The 20,074-nt window shown below is 44.7% G+C and overlaps 1 protein-coding gene across 1 annotated transcript in view; it reads right to left on the bottom strand.

Annotated features, from left to right (window-relative positions):
• Positions 1–20,074, bottom strand: part of BRWD3 (bromodomain and WD repeat domain containing 3) — a 62,354-nt gene that overhangs the window by 25,484 nt on the left and 16,796 nt on the right. The window contains exons 7-16 of the mRNA XM_054388787.1: positions 14,924–15,084; positions 12,970–13,191; positions 10,924–11,024; positions 10,182–10,252; positions 9,225–9,325; positions 7,444–7,484; positions 3,479–3,583; positions 2,575–2,728; positions 1,776–1,910; positions 152–280 (exon numbers count right to left, since the gene is read on the bottom strand). Of these exons, the coding sequence (XP_054244762.1) occupies positions 152–280; positions 1,776–1,910; positions 2,575–2,728; positions 3,479–3,583; positions 7,444–7,484; positions 9,225–9,325; positions 10,182–10,252; positions 10,924–11,024; positions 12,970–13,191; positions 14,924–15,084 (1,220 nt within the window). The remainder of the gene's footprint in view (positions 1–151; positions 281–1,775; positions 1,911–2,574; positions 2,729–3,478; positions 3,584–7,443; positions 7,485–9,224; positions 9,326–10,181; positions 10,253–10,923; positions 11,025–12,969; positions 13,192–14,923; positions 15,085–20,074) is intronic.

Here is a 20,074-nt window from a genome sequence, read left to right as displayed (position 1 = left end):
TCTAGGGTATCTTCCAACCTGAGCCATTCTATGACTCTATGAAACAGCAACTGGTGTTTAGTCTGAGGCAGGCTGAGGGAATGACCTGTAACACAAATACTTCTGGACTTCAGGACAAGACACAGAAGAGTTTAAAATTCATTCAACTCACTTTTTCATAATATTTATTGCATCCAAAGCCAAACAGCAGCAGATGTCCATGGGAGTCTGTGCAGGCAAAGTGCTGTCCATCTGGTGAGAACTTGCAGTCAAAAACAGCTCCATGGCCTTGGCCCTCGATCTATGTACAAGCACAGAGTACTCCTTTCACTGTAAGGGTTTTATACAACAGTTTCACCTGTGCTGAAACAAGGTTTTCACCCTATTTCTGTGTGATTTCTCCTCTTGTTCCAGACTGATTTACATGTACAATTTTTACCACTTAATTATTAAAGCTTCACTGAACAATGAAATAAAACCTGGCAGTTTTTTCTTTGTCCTGAAACAACTCCATAGAAGTCTACATTTTATGTTAATGGCAGACAGGGTGAGCTTGCACCAAAGATCTCAGACATCTTGGCTCTCTATGAGCAGGTTTCCCAGCCCCATGTGCCAGAAGGCCAGCTCAGGTCCTGCAGCAGCACAGCTGCCTTCTCTCAGCACTGGAGCCAAACCAACAAACCTGGCACTGGGCACCTTAACATAAATGTGGCAATTAACATGGCACAAAGGCAACCTTGCCATTGCCCAGCCCACAGCACTCTGCTACAGCACACAGGCGAACTGCTTTTCACTGCTCCACCCTGGGAGTCACTACAATCTTTTTGGCAAAGGTGAACTTCATGAAGTTCAGCAAGGGCAACAGCAGGATCCTGCACCTAGGGAGGAATAGCCCCCTGCACCAGTACAGGTTAGGGACTGACTTGCTGGAAAACAGCTCCACAGAGAAGGAGCTGGGAGTGCTGATGGATGAGTTCACCATGAGCAAGCGATGTATACTCATGGCCAAGAAGGCAAATGGTCTCCTGGTGTACATTGAGAAGAGTGTGACCAGCAGGTCAAGGGAGGTTCTCCTCCCTCTCTACTCTGACCTAGTGATGCCACATCTGGAGTACTTGGTCCAGTTCTGGGCTCTCCACTTTAGGAAAGATAAGGAACTACTGGAGAGAGTCCATCAGTGGCTACAAAAGTGCTGAGGGGACTGGAGCATCTCTCTTGACAAGGAGAGGCTGAACTCAGAGGGGATCTGCTCAATGCTTAACAACATCTGAAGAGCGAAGGGCAAAAGGATGGGATCAGACTCTTCTTTGCGGTGTCCAGTGACAGGATCGGGGCAATGAGCACAAACTGGAGAACAGGAGGTTCCAGTTAAACATGAAGAAAAACTCCTTTCCTGTGGTGGACCGGGCTGCCCAGAAATTCCAAACCTGCCTGGACATTGCAATCCTGAGCAACCTGCTGTGGGTGACCCTGTTCTAGCAGGAGGGTTGGACTGGTTGATCTCCAGAGGTCCTTCCCAATCCCCACCATGCTGAGATTCTGGGATTCTATGGTATAACCATGCCCACACACATGAATAATATTCAGAGGTAACAGACCCCAGGACAGACTTGCTGCTGCACTTGGGATGTGCAGACCCAGACTTGGGCACCGCTTACTGAGGAGCGTGGAGTTTTCTTTTTGATATGTAGAGGTTTTCCCCTAATCTTGTTGCAACACTGGCCACAGTAGATATATAATGAAATCTGTTTTGGCCTCACAATCAAGCCCTCAAATTCTTCCCTGGTCATCCTTACCATGTTGAAGTAGTTGCGGATTTTTGTTCCTTTATCTATGTCCCAAACAAAAATGTTGCCATCGTGACCCGCCGAGAGCACAATCCTCTGGTCGAATGGATGCGCCTCTAGGACAAAAACTTCATCATCGTGGCCCTGCAATGACAGCAGGGTGAAAAACAAAGTAGTATTTCTCCATGGAGTACCTCCAAACGCGCTAGGATTTAGTGTGAGGACATCTCAGTTCCGGCAGTCAGCCACCACAGGGTGGTGGAACACCGGAACAGGTTGCCCAAGGAGGTAGTTGGGGCCCCATCCCTGGAGATATTCAAGGTAAAGTTTGACAGGGCTCTGGGCAACCTGATCTAGCTGAGGATGTCCCTGCTGCCTGCAGGGGCATTGGACTAGATGACCTTTGGAGATGCCTTCCAACCCAGACCATTCTATGATTCTATGAACTTCCTGGATCTTAGGCTAGAACTGCACTTCAGCAAGTTTTCTGTCAGAGGCTTGGCATTATCACTGCCCACTTCATGTGTGCCTTGGACTGCAGTTCAGCCCAGGTGGGATGGAGACTTATAGGGAAGAAATAAGAATCAGCAACAAGGACAGCTGCAACCCTCTAATCTGGTGGCCTTTCAAAGGGCTCCTCAGCCAGCACACCAGCGTTTAGGTCCTCAGCTCCTTTCCTTTCCACCATGCACAAGCCAGGTGGCACATTTCAGGACCAAACACTCCTCCTCACGGGGGAGGATGATGCAGATTAGCCTCAGATCAACTTCAGAACTGAACTATAAGCATTTGGGATGAATTTACTCACAGATAAGCTATGCAGAAGCTGCCCTGTGGATGAGTTCCACACTTTGAGAAGGAAATTGTTGACTGCAGTGATGACAGTGGCATCATATCTATCCCAAGCCACCATAGTAACCTTCAGTTTAGTCACCTTGTCCTCCCCAGATGCTATGTTGTTTCTAAAGAAATTGATAATTTAAAGAAGAAATAGTTCAGTAACTGCACATGGAAACATTTAGCAGTGCTAATTCAGTATGAAATTAGGGAGAGCATGGCTGCCACCACTGTGGCTTTTGGCTAAGGCAGGAGAAAGAAGGATGGTGAAGTCAGACACAGGAAATACTTAGTGCCACTAAGATTTATAGAGTTTTATTTCCTTAAAGAAAACAAGTTTCTCTTCTGTTCTTGAGTGATCATCCTGATCTACCCCAATCATTTCTATTAATTTCTTTTCCTACAAGTAATTTTTCACCATGAGTAAACTCTAGAATAAGCAATAACCTGCTAAACAAACCCAAATCTTTGTCAGCTAACATTAAATATGGAACCATGGACCTGCTGGAGCAGGTCCAGAGGAGGGCCATGAATTTGATCAGGGGGCTGGAGCAGCTTTGCTACAAGGACAGGCTGGGGAAGCTGGGAGTGTTCAGCCTGGAGAAGAGATGACTCTGGGGAGACCTAATAGCAGCCTGGCAGTACCTGAAGGGGGCTACAAGAAGGCTGCAGAGGGACTGTTTGCAAAGACCTGCTGGGACAGGACAAGGGGCAATGCTTTGAAATCAGAAGAGATTTAGATTGGATGTTAGGAACAAGTTCTGCACCGTGAGTGTGGCGCAACACTGGACTAGATGATCCCCAGAAGTCCCTTCCAACCCCCACCATCCTGGAATTCAGTGTGTGATTGTGAGATCTGTTTATTTTTATTTTACCCTGTCATTTTAGTAGCCATATCCAGGACCACACTCTTCCAGTCTTGCTGATGATAGTGCCATATTCTTGCTGTTCCATCTCTGCTTCCGCTGACAAATCTTAAGCTAAAATGTAAAAAAAGAACAAACAAACAAGCATGAGATTCCAAACAAGCATAAGGCACCACTGCTTTTGGTTTAATACCCACATGCCCATCTCAGGATCTTACTTTATAGCTATTCAGTAGTTTTGCTTGTCTTTTTTTTTGGAGGGGGGGGGGGGTGTGGGGAAAGGACCTCAGAGATCATCTGCTCCAACCTCCCCCACACAGGACTCAGCTGCTCAAGGCCTCATCCAGCCTGGCCTTGAACACTCGCAGGGAGGAGGCATCCTCCCTGTGCAGCCTACTCTCACCACCCTTGTACTGAAGAACTCCTTCCTAAGCTCCAGTCTAACCCTGCTCTCCCTCAGCTTCAAACCATTCCCCCTTGTTCTGCCTCCAGACACCCTCAATGTGGTGGTTTGAGGTTCAGGTACCTTTCAGAGTAGCTTGTGGCTCTAAACCAGGACACTCACAAAAAGTCCCTCTGCAGCCTTCCCGTAGGAGCTTTTCAGACATTGGCAGCTCTAAGGTCCCCCCAGAGTCTTCTCTTCTCCATGCTGAACACCCCCAGCTCCCTCAGCCTATCCTCACAGCAGAGGTGCTGCAGGCCTTGGATCATCTTTGTGACCCTCCCCTGTACTCTCTCCAACAGCTCTGTGTCCTTCTTATGCTGGGGAGAGCAGACTTGGATGCAGTATTGGAGGTGTGGTGTCACCAGAGCAGAGCAGGAGAATCAGCTCCCTTATCCTACAGCTACGCAATATGATAATTGTGTCTGGGACTAAACATCCTCCCAGCAGTGTGGGCCTGCTAATTCCTGCGGCATGAGGATTTAGGAACTTGGCAGTGGATTGTTATTCACCTTAGGAAAGGTCACAACGAGCACACACTTGAAGGTTACTCTGCACCAACCAAGCAGATGTACACAAGCATCCACAGAGCTGGAAACACAGACTTGAGTCTAAATCCTTGTCTCCCTCTGTGTATGCCCACTCATGGGTGTGTTTAACAACTCATAAAATAGCCACAAAACCACTTGCACAGGAAGCAGGCAGCTCCAAACTGCTGGTGAGCCAGAAGCACACCCAGCACAGAAGCTAGAATGTATTTCATTTTTTTTTTCTTTCAGCACTTATTCTTTATATTGTTTGTGTGTCTCTGATCTGGAGAATGTAATTAAAAGACAGTGAGGTTACAATTTTCCTATCAGATATTGCAGGGGACAAAAGAGTTTCTACCCCACCACATTAATTACATTTGGCTACAGCTAGCAGATGGCCTTGGCCTGACTTCAATGTCGTAATTCATCCAAGCTGCACATTCCCTTTTTAATGACATCAGCAAACCTCTTGAGCAGTCTGTGGTGGCAGCAAAGCCGCATGCCAGGAGTCTAGCATAAATTATAATACATTAGCTCAGGGTGAGGGTGCAGACAGAGAAGGGAAACACCCAAGTTGAACACAAGTAGGTAGCCCTGGCTGGGAAGTTGAACACGAGTCTCTTCGTTATTAAATTCCTCCTTGTTTAAAAAATGCAAGCGTCCAGCAAATGCACTGAAGCACAGCATCAGGCTTTGGCTGTCACTGAAACCATCTCTGATGAGAAGTTTTGAAGAAGCTCCCCTCAAGTGATTAATTTGCCCAGGCCAGCCAACATCTTTAAAAGTAGATTCCATTTATACCCTGACCTGCTGTAAAAAGGCCATTTGATTTTAATAAGTGATTCTTCCACCTTTTCAGCTTCTCTGATCTGAATGTTTTCACCATGATGCTTGTGACATTTATTTCCTTTTTTCTTCTTTATATTACAATGATAAGGCATCATTAAAGTCAGTGAAAATTACATGCTACCTGACCTAATACCCACAGGGAGAAACTGTTCTCCCACACCCTGTTAGGACAATGTTAGTACCAGATGATCCAAAGAGCACCTCTGCTGTGAGGATAGGCTGAAGGAGCTGAAGTTGCTTAGCCTGGAGAAGAGAAGACTCCAGCGGGACCTCAGAGCTGCCTTACAATAGCTAAAGGGATCCTCCAGGAAAGCTGCAGAGGGACTTTTCATCAGGGTGTTTAGAGACAGGACAAGGGGGAATGGTTAGAAGCTGAGGGAGAGCAGGGTTAGACTGGAGCTTACGAAGAAGTTCTTCAGTAGGAGGGTAGTGAGACTCTGGAATAGGCTGCCCAGGGAGGTTGTGGATGGCTCCTCCCTGGGGACATTCAAAGCCAGGTTGGATGAGGCCTTGAACAGCTGAGTCTAGTTGAGAGGCATCCCTGCCCATGGTGGGAGGGTTGGACTAGATGATCTCTGAGGTCCCTTCCAATGTGAGCCATTCTGTGATTCCATGATACAATGAGACCAGTACCTTCCCCCATCACTTCACACAAGTATCTCTGAGTACAGGTGCAGTTCTACCAGCAAAGCTAGTTTTGCTGGAAGGCTCCTGCTTCCCCACATCCCTTAAACCTCCTGCCAAGCACAACAAGGAATATGAGCAAAAGCTGCCAAACCCCCAGTCAGATCCTGATGTTGATCACTCATCAAAGCCTGTTACATCACCTTCCCGCACAGCCAGGCTGCAGCAGCTGGACACACAGGCACCTTTATACATTCCATCATGAGCACCCTGACTTTAATTGCTATATAAGCAGAAGCACCCCGACTTAGCACATCTCTTAAAACTGACAGCTCTGTAATGGTTCACTTCATAAATCTTAAAGGCACAGGATGACTGTTATCATCTAAACTAATTAACTGGAAATCATGCATTGGCCTAGAAATGCACAGATTTGCCAGCTATGTTGTCAGAGAGAAGTACAGCACTACACTTAATAAAAGCAGACCAATGAAGTGATCATCAAGACCCAAAGGTCTTACAACTGGGCCTATATAACTGTTTCTAAACAGGTGGCAGCAACCATGGACTGCAAGGTCAAGAGTATCATGAAACGGTTTGGGTTGGAAGGGAACTTTAAATGTCATCTAATTCAAGCCCTCTGCAGTCAGCAGGGACATCTGCAATTAAATCAGGTTGTTCAGAGCCTCATCCAACCTCACCTGGAGTACAACCAGGATGGGGCTTCTACCTCTCTGGGTAACGAGGGCCAGTGTCTCAACCACCCTCAGCACAAAAAATTCCTCCTCTTTTAGTTTAAAACCATCATCCCTTCTCCTATCACAGCAGGCCCTGCTAAAAAGTTTGTCCTCATCTTTCTTACAGATCCTTTTCAAGTACTGAAAAGCCACTATGAAGTCTCCCACCATGAGATGTGTGTGTATAGAGTAACTGTCCCATATATCCAGGTCCAGCAGCTGGTGGAAGTAAACCCTGTGGTTCATCATTAGTCACATAAAGCAACACAAAGTCCCACAGCCTTTGCTCCAGGAAATACTGAGATTAGCCCATTTAATATCAGCCTTGGTGATGTTAAGCTGCCCCCATGTCCTGGTGACTCAGTAAAGACTAAAGATAGTGGGTTGCAAGGAGACACCACAAAGCCATTACATAAAACATCCAACTCCTTGTGAAAAGCTTCAAGTGAGGGCCCCAAAACTGAACCTAATACTTAACCTGTGGCCTCACCATTGCTGAGTACAGGGGGACAATTAGCTCAAAGCCCAAGAAAACGAAACACCCCCAAACCAAATCATGCCCCCACCCCCCCAACAAAGCAAAAGCAGTTACAGAATGTTTTTGTTGTTGCAGCAGAGCACAGCAAGTCCAAGTTCAAGGATATGACACACATCTTGCAATGTACTTTAAAAAATTTGTCTGAGATTAATCAGAGCCCATTTGGGTCCTGTTGCACCAGATTTGCTCTGAGAAGTTCTTTGGAAAATTAAATACCATACTTCTGATGTCAAAAGCCCAGGACAGCCACTCACCTGTCACCATTGTTACAGAACTGGACTGCAACCACTTTGTCCTAAACAGGAAGGAGGAAGAGGAAAAAAATAGTAGTAAATGCTTTATCAGCTGAAACAATCATCCAAAAAGATCTTAATGGTGAGCTTCTGTTTAGCAATTTGCATCTTCCCAACACCTCCTACAACATACTATCATACAAATCCAAGAACAGAAAAGTCACATTTGAAGTGAAAAGTTCTCCAGACATATTGTATTAAAAACAGAACTAGAAAAGTACAGAGAGGCTCAGACACTGAACGACTTCTGACTCAGTTGCTCTAGCATTTTGACACTCAGGAAGAAGAAGCTGCAATAGCTCTGGTTCTTGCCTGAGCACAACAGTGTCATGCACACCCCAGGCTAAGCTCTACCTGGGAAAACCTGCACCTTTCAGACTCCACAGAGTTAGGAGTAAAAGAACCCCAGGAGCCCCCAAAGCCTGGTAGTGCAGCACTCCACAAGATGGAGAAAGAAGAACTTAACCAAGTATTAGATCTAACCATTAAAGCACACAAAAATATTTCATCCCCAAAAAATGCAGGCCTTGGCTTTATTTCCACTATGAAATCGTTGAGAAGCAAATGCTATGGTTTAGAGGTGGTTCTGTCTTCCTTTATTTTGCTAAATACTTCTGTTGGCTGCATGCATTTGCAGTCAACTCCCACTGATGTCTCCAGCTCCTGATAACCAGGAGACCAACTGGGGATGGTTCTCAGGGGCAGGCTGACAGCAGTCTGTGGGATTAAGAGCAGCAGACTTTCAAAAATTAAAGGAATTAGAGTTTCTTCCAAACCTCAACTGCTAGGAGCAGGATACTTGTTACATTTGTTGGCTTGGAGCTCTGAGACTAGAATGTGAGAGCCATGACTCCCACTGAAGTTCAGTGAATCAATTTAGACCTCCACTTGAATCCATAAAACCTTGTTAAGGTGGGCAGCCAGGCTATTAAGGTTCAGAGATAAATGCTCCAAGCTCCACACAAGTGACAGCCCTGCCAGGGTTGCTACAAGCTTGCTTGTCTGATGGATTGCTTGCCATGCACGTAATAAACAATGCAATCATCACCTGCTCTCAGGAACAACTAAGAGATGAAGAAAGATTTGATACTGGTTTACTTTATATGGGGTTGCATTAAAACTGAGAGATTTAATGGTTTTAATAAAAGCTCTGAAGACTCAAACTGCAAAACTGACATTGAAAGCCATCATGTATGTAGTTAAAATGGTTTTAGTGTTTGTGAGAACACTTCTGCATTACCTGAGCAAAGAAGCTTTTAAGCATCCTTTATGTTCTAAATGAAATCAGCATGGTGAGCCAAAGTTTGACTGCACACTCCAAACCCAGAATTAGTTTGGTTTTTCTTCTTAGGGGGGATTTGTAGCCATAGCTGAAGTTAAACACTCAACACTAAATTTCAGAGGAAAAATTACATTGTGCATGGAAAGTCTTTTAATCCCTCATTCCAACACAGACTGCCTTCAAGAATATGAGAAAATCACCAAGTCCCTCAGTTTCCTTAGGGGATAAAATACATAAAACATATTTTGCACACATCTCTTGCCACTGAGGAGTATAAAAATAAACATACCACAAATTTTCAGGCATTTAAATACCACAGGGCTGAGAGTCAGCTCAACTCCAAATACAGAAAATAAGTCAAACAGGATGTACAAAAGCCAAGCTGTTGAAATAAGGTAGAGCAGGGAAGGAAAAAAAAAAGCCAAAACCCCAAGAGATTTGCTTACTGTTTGTCTCTTACCGTATGAGATTCTAACTCAGCCATTTTCTCTGGAGATTCTGAGCCCAAATAATAAATTCTTATCACATGGTCAGTGCTACCTGTTGCAATGAACATGCCACCTAAGAGAGAGAGTGTTTTCTGTGAGAAGCAAGGCCAGGCAAAGAACTTCATTTAATTACTGCTTTTTGGTCAGAGCAGCAGAGGAGAGTTTTAAACAAAACATTTCAATGTAGATAAAACACACATCCTGAACAAAGCACTTAACTCTGCCAGCTCCTGCTCTGAGCTGTATTTTCTCAGGCTTTATCAGCATAACTATGAGTTCTACAATGTATTCCAGCTGCAAACCTTTCTGACCAAAGGGATATTGCAAGTTCCAACATTCATCCAACAGACTGTTCAGCTTTCCCTCAGAAATTACCACAGTGCCATCAGCCTATCTGGGAAAGCAGATGGGGAACAGTTTCATATTCTCACTGTACCTATCAAAAAAAAAGTATTTCAGTATATCTGAAATACACAAAAAGGGCACGAAACTAGTGGAGCAGGAGGGCCACCAAGATGATCAGAGGGCTGGAACAACTCTCCCATAAAAACAGGCTGAGAGAGTTGAGAGTTGGGGTTGTTCAGCCTGGAGAAGAGAAAGCTCCAGTGAGACCTTAGAGCAGCCTTCCAGTGTTTGAAGGGAGCCTAGAGAAGAGCTGGAGAGGGACTTTTCACAAAGGCAGATAGTGACAGGATGAGGGGTAAGGGCTTCAAACTGGAAGAAGCTCCATTTAGAATGGACATGAGGAAGAAATTCTTTCTCCTGAGGGTGATGAGGCACTGGAACAGCTTTCCCAGAGAACTTGTGGAGGCTGCAAGGCTGGAAGTGTTCAAAGCCAGGCTGGACGGGGCCTTGAGCCACCTGGTCTAGCAAGAGTTATCCCTTCTCATGGCAGGGGAGTTGGAACCAGATAATCAATGCATACATACCAGAACTGAATGATGAACAGGATATCTGGACACCAGGCCTAGACCTCTCTGCAAACTTTACAGGGCGATCCCTATGTGGAAAAACACAACATTTTTACTTTCCATTACTTTATTCCAATGTTATTCAACAACAGTGCTCTGGAGCTCAGCAGGCTAATGTCAATGTGCCCACCCTAAATGTTGCTGTTTCAGAATCCTCACCTATGTTTGCTAGAACTTTTTTCATTTGAGCCATTTGCTTCCTTTCTTTAGTAAGAAAATCATCATTTTCTGAACTGAAAAGACTATTCAACTTATTTAGCATGATTCTTACCAATTAAAATCTATTAAGATAGCAAATCCTTAATAGCATTTATTCTCTATTAAGTATGAGTTTGATGCCATCTGTGTGTTCTGTTAAAAGCAAATAAAATTCTTCTGCCTGTAAATTTTGGGCAAAGATTTAGTCCTAAACATAAAAGTTCTCCCTCAACACTGGCCTTACAAAGCATGAAATCTAGGAAGAACAGCCCTGATCTCTGCCTCGCCTCTCGGCTGGAATTCCATGGGCTCCCCAACACAGCTGGGGAAGCGCTGCCTGCCTCACACACTGATGCATGGGAAAACACATCCCAAGAAACTTGTTCCCTGAAGAAAGGACAGGTCCTTATTTAATTATCTCAGTGTTCTTCTCCTCCACACTAAACTTCAAAATAAATTTGTCCTTTATTGCAGATAATTAGAATGATCCAAACAGGCTTACTTAAATTTCATGGTGTTCGCATGCCACTGCCAGAAACAGATTGTTCCATCAGCACCAGTAGAAGTGAGGTATCTCGTTGTTCCTTTCCTTGCTGGAGAGAACTAAAAATAAAGTTGTAAGTTAAACACAGTTAATTTCTTTCTGCCCTTATGTGATGCAAACCTGTAAATGGACAAGAACCTTTTTCACAAGCACAGTGGTTTTCTCCCTGGGAGGACAGAGAGCAGCGTCAGGGAGGAGCACAGAATTTGAACTGCCAGGAAAATAAAGCTGAGGGATGGAAAACAGTTTTTGGCTAGCAAGTCTTTTGTCTCTACTACACAAAATTAAGTAAATAGGAGAATGAAACAAGCTTAGACTATTTTAATGGGCAACAAGATGAGGAAATACCTCTTCCTAGGCTTGAACTGAATCAAACATGCTACCAGACAAAAATCATTCCTGCATCCAAGCGCAGTGAAGAATCACAACACAGCAGAAGCCTCACTGCCTCTTAGATGAGATTGGGTGTTAAGAACAAGTTCTTTACCATGAGGGTGGTAGAACACTGGAACAGGTTACCCAGGGAGGTAGTTGAGACCCCATCCCTGGAGATATCCAAGGTCAGGCTCCACAGTGCTCTTGAGCAACCTGATCTAGTTGAGGATGCCCCTGCTTACTGCAGAGGGAGCTGGACCGGATGACCTGTGGAGTTGCCTTTCAACCCAGACCACTCTATGACTCTATGATTCTTCTTGCACCTCTCCTCTGCCCCTCCAAGGAGCAGGAAATGTTTTCATTCTAAAATCTCTCATTTTAATTTCCTGGCTGCAGCAAGGCCTTTAATCCTCTGGTTACCTGGTATTTGATTAAGGGAACAAGTATTGTTCCCTCAAAAAGCCAAAAGTAATTATTTTCTGCATTACCAGAGTTTTACAAACACTCGTGAGTAATGTGTAAGTATGTAAACAAAGAGTATGCAAAACACACAACCAGGTTGTAAGATACACTGCCAAAATGGTCACCTGAAAGTAAGGAACTTGCAATGTAGCTGAAATCAGACAAAATTTGGCTAAAGGGGGAGAAATGGGACTCCCAGGGACTGCTGGCATATTGGAGATGAACCAAAGGCAGTAAACATCCAGAAGAGAGGGATTCTGAACCAAACATCCCCACTCACGCTCCCCTCTATGTCCACAACCTGCCAAACTGCAGAGATTGTCTTTTTTATCCTGGAATTTTGTTTTGCTAGAGGTTTCTGCCTGGCAATTGTGGGTTTTTTGAAAGCAAATAAGCTGCAAATCACTCCTCATTACTGATTGTGCCACCGCTAGAGAGCTGAGTGCTGGCAGTTTAGTCTTTTTTTTCTTTCCTGCTCCACTATTGTTCACTGGATTGCAACTGGAATTGCATGTGCACAAGCAGAGATGCTCTGCAAACACTATGCTCTGCTGTGGCAGCATCTACACAGGCTACAACATCCAGACCATAGAATCATAGGATGGTCTAGGTTGAAAGGGACCTCCAAAGGTCATCTAGTCCAAAACCCTCTGCAAACCAGAACAGCTCCTCCCCATAAGGCTAAGATAAGGAGGAAATGAGAAATACGGAGTAAGGAATTTTGACTGACAGCATTCTTCTGAAAAATAAATGTTACCTATGAACACAGGACTGTGCAATATCTACAACCAAAGGTGCCAGCCTTGTGCCCCGGCTCAGCTACTCAACCTGATAGTGTTGGTGACCACGCTAGATCTAACAGAGCAGCAATGGGACTACCTAGTCAAAGGTAGCTGAAAGAAGCAGGATCATCCCCTCAGGTAGCAGCAGGCCTCTGACAGGAGAGAATTGTCAGGAAACACCACCCTTCAGTCAGGGCAAATCCACACTGTCAGAGATCAAAAGACTTATCTCTGACTGCTAATCTGTATCTCTTATTACCATTTGAATTCAAGGGTTTAGGAAAAACAAACAAACAAACAAACAAACCAACCCAAAAAACCCAAACCAACCCAAAAAACCCAAACCAACCCAAAAAACCCAAACCAACCCCATGCTGTTTTTCACCTGTATGGAAGTAATGGAAGCTGAATGGCCCTGCAGCACCGCCACTGGGGCACAGGTTCGCAGGCACCACACTCGGACGACTTTGTCGCAGCTGCCCGCGGCGAGCAGAGTGTTCTCGTAGTTCACAGCCATGTCCGAGATCTCAGCCGAGTGCCCTCGCAGCGTCGACAGCAGCCGCCCGTCATCTGTAGCCCAGATTTTGACCAAACAATCATCTGACCCCTAATGCCACACAAAAAAATGTCCAAAGGGGACAGGGAATCAGTTTGCGCTGCAGACAAGCGGAGAAAGCATCGGCATGGCGGCGACTGGCCAGAAGAACAAACTGCAGTGGGATGCCACAAAGACTCAACCATTGGAGGCTGGGAAGCATCCTCTGAGGTCAGAACAGAAGCCACTGCCTTCTGTTTCATACTAAAATCTGGTTAGTGCTTCTCAAACAACTCCTTCTTGGCACAGTTTAGTAATAATTAAGGTAAATTTAAGCAGATAAAGCATTTCATTACCTACTAGCAAAAGACATTTATTTGCACAGGGCACGTCAAGGCAGTCAGAGAATCAGAGTAATCCCAAGACTTAAGCTCTAAGGAAAAAGAGCATTTAAGCATCTGAGGCATCTCAGAGCCTCCTGGAGCTGTGAGGCAGCTGCACAAGGAGGTTCAATTTCTGTTAAGAGAACATTGGACCGATCAAAGACAGAGACTGTGCTGCCAAAACGCTGTGTCAGTGAGATTTGAGTCCAGCACAGGACACAAATCATACCCAATTCATACCACTGTAAAATACTTTAACCTATAGTAGCAGCTACATCATTACATCCTCAATCCCAATACTGACAAAAATTTTTAGACCTTTTCACTGTTCAGATAGTACAAAGACCACTAGGCTCCTAGTAACTTAGGATTGCAACTCTGTATTCAGGAGCCTAAGACAATAAAACTAACTGCAATATCAACACCCTTTGACTTGAAATGACATTTTATTAACTGCAGCTACATTCAAACCCAAATCACTTTCAGTTCTTCATGCTAACTGCAGAGGAGAAAGATTTCTTTCTGGTGTAAACAGAAATAGAAAGGTCCTCACTATGACCCAGAACAATTAGCATTAATTACACTAGTAATTGCTATTTGACCAATTTATAATGAGGGGAAAAGCTATTAAGGATACAAAAAGACAACAATCAGCCTGCTAGATAACCTGTTTCTAAGCTTTTTAGTGACAAGAGAAAAAGGCAAAGATAAGACAATCCAGGGATTAACATTACCAGCTAGAAGGTGCATTCTTAGTCAGAAAGAATGTGTTCGGTTTTAAAGCTGCACAAGAAAAAGCATCACAGCAATGTATGGCAACACAGTCTGGAGAAAAAGTTCCACTAACATTCATATATTCACTCTTCTAGGAAGTAAATTTAGTAGGGAAGTAAATTGCAGATGAAGTAATGAGATTTTCTATTCATCATCGAGTTGCAAATGAAACGCAAGGCAAGGCTTGCCAGCATTTCCAAGGTTACCAAAGGTAAAATGTAGTTTGAAAGGAAGTGTTAAGATTTGCCCAGCAAGCAGCATCCAAATGAATTCCAAATCCCACAATACTGCAGGTGCCATTCAGGAAGAAAGATGATAAATAAAGAAAATCAAGCACATGTTTCAAGAGAGGTTTGCAAGCTCTGGACTGGAACAAGCCTGCTGTCAAAGGTGGGGAAGCAAAGAGCTGCTGAAGTTTCAGTCTGCTGGAGGTGTGAGCAATTTGTAAATACCATGTGCAAATTAGCAGAGAAAAGAGAGGAGTTTTCCATACATTTCCAGATTTTAACTCCCTTCTTTTTTGCTGGAAGCTGTGTCTGCTTCTCAAACAGTGACTAAGAGGCTGCTGCAGGCTCTCTTGAGAGAGAAAGAAATCAAAGCAAGCGAATCCATCTTCCAAGGAAAGTCCCATTTGGATTTAAACTTACTGTAAAAATCCTTCTCCCACTGCGATCGAAGGCTATACAATAAACAGATGAGAGATGGCCCAAAATCCTCTTATGCATCTTCATGTGTTGGTAGGTGGATGTTGGGAACAAGTGGCTGAAACGTCCACATCCAGTTAATTGTCTGGCAGAGATTATATTTACTGGGAGACACAAAAAAAAACCAAAGAACAAAACAAGAGGAAAATGAAGACAGGAGTTTTTTCCAGAACTCAAAATAAACAAATATTAAATCAAAGATTGTGCTTGGCAACAGCTTTGTTATCACAACCCATAAATTTGAGCCTCTTCCACCTTACCAAACCATTTTGCATAGTTTTGTAAAAGAGAAGGTTCACTCCTGATGATGCCTTTCAATACCTACCACATTACACCTGCCTGTTAGACAAAAACTGAAGTAAAATCCAGACTTCTCATCACAATGACAAGTTACTCCAAGTGTTGAGTGCATCAGCAGGCAACAGATATGTTTATTGGGATTCACTCATAGAATCTCACAGTATCACAGAATATGTATTTGGTTGGAAGAGACTTCGAGATCGTTCAGTCCAACCTTCGACCCAGCACTGAAGGGTCAACACTAAACCATGTCCCTAAGAGCCAGGTTCACATGCTGCTTGAACACCTCCAGGGATGGTGACTCCACCACTGCCCTGGGCAGACCATTACAGTGTTTGAGAATCCTCTCAGTGAAGAAATATTTCCTAACCTCCAGCCTGAACCTCCCCTGGTGCAGCTTACAACCATCGCCTCCCTGGGGAGTCTGTTCCAGTATCTGAGAATCCTTTCAGCAAAGAAGTTTCTTCTAACACCAAATCCAACCCCCCCCCAGTGCAACTTCAGGCCATTTCCTGGTCCTATCACTTGTTACTAGGGAAAGAGACCAACACCCCCCTTGCTACTGTCTCCTTTCAGGGAGAGGAAGGCTCCACAGAGAGATCTGGACAGGTTCAATCAATAGGCTGAGATCAAAGCAATGAGGTTTAACAAGGACAAGAGCTGGATCCTGCACTTTGATCACAACAACTCCAAGCAACGCTACAGGCTTGGGGCAGAGTGACGGGAAAGCTGCCTAGTGGAAAAGGATCCATGGCTGCTGGTGGACAACAAGATGACCAGGAGCCAGCAGCATGTCCAGGTGGGCAAGAAGGCCAATGGCATCCTGGCCTGGATCAGAACCAGTGTGTCCAGCAGGAGTAGGGAAGTGATTGTGCCCCTGTACTCGGCACTGGTGAGGCCATACTTGAGTCCTGGGTTCAGTTCTGGGCACCACAGAATAGGAAAGACATCAAGGTGTGGAGTGTATCCAGAGAAGGGCAGTGAGGCTGGGGAGGGCTTTGGAGGGCATCATACCAGGAGAGACTGAGGGAGCTGGGATTGTTCAGTCTGGAGAAGAGAAGGCTGAGGGGAGATCTTATTGCTCTCTACAGCTACCTGAAAGGAGGTTGGAGCGAGGCTGGTGTTGGTCTCTTCTCCCAAGTAACCAGTGACAGGATGAGAGGAAATGTGCCAGGGAAGGTTTAAATTGGACTGAGAGAATGGTGAGGCATTGGAACAGGCTGCCCACGGACGTGGTGGAGTTGCCATCCCTGAAGGTGTTCAAGAAGCTGTAGATGTGGTGCTTCATGATATGATTTAGTGGTCATGGTAGTTGAGTTAGGGTTGGACTCGGTCTTAAAAGTCTTTCCCCACCTTAATTCCATGATTCTAAAGGGTTGCAATCCCATAACACACTTGGGTAAATTTAGGAGATTGAAGTATTTATATGCAGCAAGAAAATAAATGGGCAAGGAAAATAAACTGTTTCCAGCTTTCCATAAAGGTGCTTTGTTTGATGCTCTGAGATTGGGACTGGTTTTAATCACTCAATGCAACTGAAACATTATGTACTAGGGGGAAAAAAATGTTGCAGAGGTGTAGATGCTTGCAGAAGTCATCAGGCTCCCAGCGCGACCTCTTCAGTCACTATTCATTTTTCATGTAAAAAGCACACACTCAGCAGCCCGAAGAAAAAGCAAAACAAATGAATTTTCTATCTCTCTACTGTTCAGTTGATACCTGATACTATACAGAAGCTCCTAAATGAAACTGTCTCCTCTAGCAAAGGAAAAATTTCATCTGTAACCCCTTTTCCCCACTTCTTACAGAAGGGCACAAGAAACCCACAGTAAGAAATGCTGCACTAGGGCAGTATCAGGTTTACCTCCAAATGATTTTATTTACTATTTAAGTATGTCAGCTTTACACATGATTTTATTTAATATTTAAGTATGTCAGCATAAAAGCCAACTTCTTAAAAATACCACAGACCCCTTTCTCCCACACTGTGACCACTGCTATGCCAACACAGAGCTGTACTCACTGGGCAATATGTTAATTATAGAACTCCAGGCTGGTAAGGATGGAAGGGACTTCTGGGGAATGTTTAGTCCAAGCCCCCCTGCTTAAAGCAGGGTCACCCACAGCAGAGTGCCCAGGATCACAATGTCCAGGCAGATTTGGAATCTCTCCAGAGAAGCAGACTCCACAACCTCTCTGGGCACCCTCGACCAGGGCTCTGGCACCCTCATAGCAAAGAATTTTCTGCTTATGTTTAGACAGAAGCTCCTGGGTTCCAGTTTGTGCCTGTTGTCTCTTCTGTTGCTGGGCACCACTGAAAAGAGTCCATCCCCATCTTCTCACCCCCCACCCCACCCAGATCAGCATTGATAGATCCCCTCTCAGGCTGCTTTTCTCTAGGCTAAACAGCCCCATGGGTCTCAGCCTTTCCTTGTCAGAGAGATGCTCCTGTCCCTTCAGCATCTTTTTAACCTCCACTGGACTCTGCTGTAATTCTGCTGTGCCTTTCAATGATTCAATCATTTAAACACACACAGACACTGTATCTGCCTTTAAACACTTCCAAATGGCTTATGAACATACTAAATTATTTTTTTTTAACATACAAAGAACCATACACGTGAATCTGAAAGTTCTGCTTGCATTTCACAAGCACAGAAGGGCAGGGGTTGGAAGGACCTCTGGAGATCACCTAGTCGAACCCCCCCAAATATTCCCAGTAATCCCAACACCTTCTCTGTACTACAGTGCTCCCACATAATCCTTCTGAAGGTTTGCCACTGCTCTTTGTTGTAAATCCAGGAATAAAGTATTAAAAGGTGTAACAAACAGTCAGGCACCTAACTCACACCACCTTGCATTTGGTAGCTAACTTTAACAGTCGAGTCCCAGACTCACACTCAGTTCAGCATCAGAGGATGTGAAAATCACTTCCCTTTTTCTGTCGATTTCCCTGTTTGCACAATGGGGACAAGACCCCTCCATCTCCCATGGTGAATTCAAAGATAAAAAGCACAGATTATGAAATTGTTCTGCCTTGAGTTAGAGTAGAACAGGTTCTGTTCAAGGATTTCACTTTTCAGCTCAGTCTCTTCTCAGTGCTGGCACTTCCTGGAGTTCCTGGCATGTTTTCACAGACTGCTTCTAGCAGTGATGATGCTGATGGTTAGAGTCAGTAACCAAGGACTGGGGTGCAGACCAAGGTCACTCCTAAATCTTGGGTACTGTGCTGGAGGTGCAGAGTAAAAGGTTGCAGCTACAGTGAGGAGCAGACAGTTCAGGTGACCCTGGAGTGACCAACAAAGGATTCTATTATGTCATATTCAGTATAAAGCTGAGGGATTACCAGAGTCAAGCCTCTTCTCTTCAGTGCCCAGGGAGAACTCTGTTTGTTTTGCCTTTGATCCTGCAGCATGAGGTCCTGAATCCAGTTCCAGAATCCTGCTCCTGAGTCTGGTTCCCATCTGCTGCTGAGTCCAGCCTGGGACTCCTGCAGCAGCATCAGTAGTGACAGCGATGTAACTGCCATCAGGGGTATTGTATCTATTTGTATGTAGTTTATTGTTATTAGTTTCATTAAAATAGTTTCAGTTTTCTTTTCCAATTCATAAGCTTCTGTCCATTATTCTCTTTCTTTCCCCTTTGGGAAGGGAGAGAGGTTAATAGAGAGCATCTGTCAGTTGTTCAGCATCCAGCCCAGCTATAACCCTTGAGAGAATCAATCCCAAATTCCAGAGAAAGACAGAATCATTGTTCTGCCATAACAAGTATCACCTTTAGCAAACCAACAGCATCTTGCAACCAAAAATAGCAAGTATTCAACTTATCTGATCCTCACTCCAAAACATTTAGGGTATAGCAAAATAAAAAAAATAAAACCTATACACAAAGCTGTGCTGGAGAATTTTGTCTTCCCACATTTTATAAACTGTCTTTGCTTTCAAAGGAATTTGCAAAGTAAAACCATCCACCTAACAAAAACATCCCCAACTCCACTTCTCCAGGTTAGAAGATTAATACAGAGTATCTAACTAAGGAATTACCCACACATGACAAAAAAAATCCCCGTGAAGTTTGCTTTCTTCAGTACAGTGAAGCTTTTGTACTCCTAAGGCCTAAATGCATTAAAAATAAACAACTCCTAAAGAGACAATTAGCAACATAGTAGCCCTGAAAAAAAGTTCTAGGAACCTATCTCATAGCTGCTGTGCTTCATGCCACAGTGGGGCCAACAGCAGCCAAGTCTGCCCCCCCAGTCTGCCTTGCCAGGAAAAACTTACACAGCTGCACTGCTCCTATTTCACATTAAAAGGGAGCACCCCCGGCCTGCCCGGCAAGGACAGTTTTGTGCACACACGGACAGGACACCTCCTCAGATGAAGTTCCTCACTTCCAGCTGCTGAGCTGGCTGCACCTTGGGTGCCATCCGTGCTGCCACAAGGAGAGAGGGGATTGCTCTCCTTCAGCCTGTGGCAGGAGCATCCTGCTCACACCTCAGCACCAGCACAGGCATGCTGGAGAAGCCCTGGCTGCCACAGGCACATGAGTGCCTCCTCAAAGCATCATCTTCTGGTACCAACTGAGAGTAACCTGTGGCAATATCCATGCCACAGCCCTTGGTCTTTGAAGTATTTTACCACTCTCATTATGAAGAGCTTCCTCCTGATGGCCAATGTAAATCTCCTCTGCTCCAGTTTCAAACCATTGCCCCTCATCCTACTGCTACAAGCCCTTCTAAACAGTCCCTCCCCAGCCTTCCTGTAGGTCCCCTTCAGATACTGAAATGTAGCTCTA

The sequence above is a fragment of the Indicator indicator genome, chromosome 17, assembly GCF_027791375.1.
Source record: "Indicator indicator isolate 239-I01 chromosome 17, UM_Iind_1.1, whole genome shotgun sequence".
Lineage (NCBI taxonomy): Eukaryota > Metazoa > Chordata > Aves > Piciformes > Indicatoridae > Indicator > Indicator indicator.
This window is presented reverse-complemented; position numbering and strand designations above follow the sequence as displayed.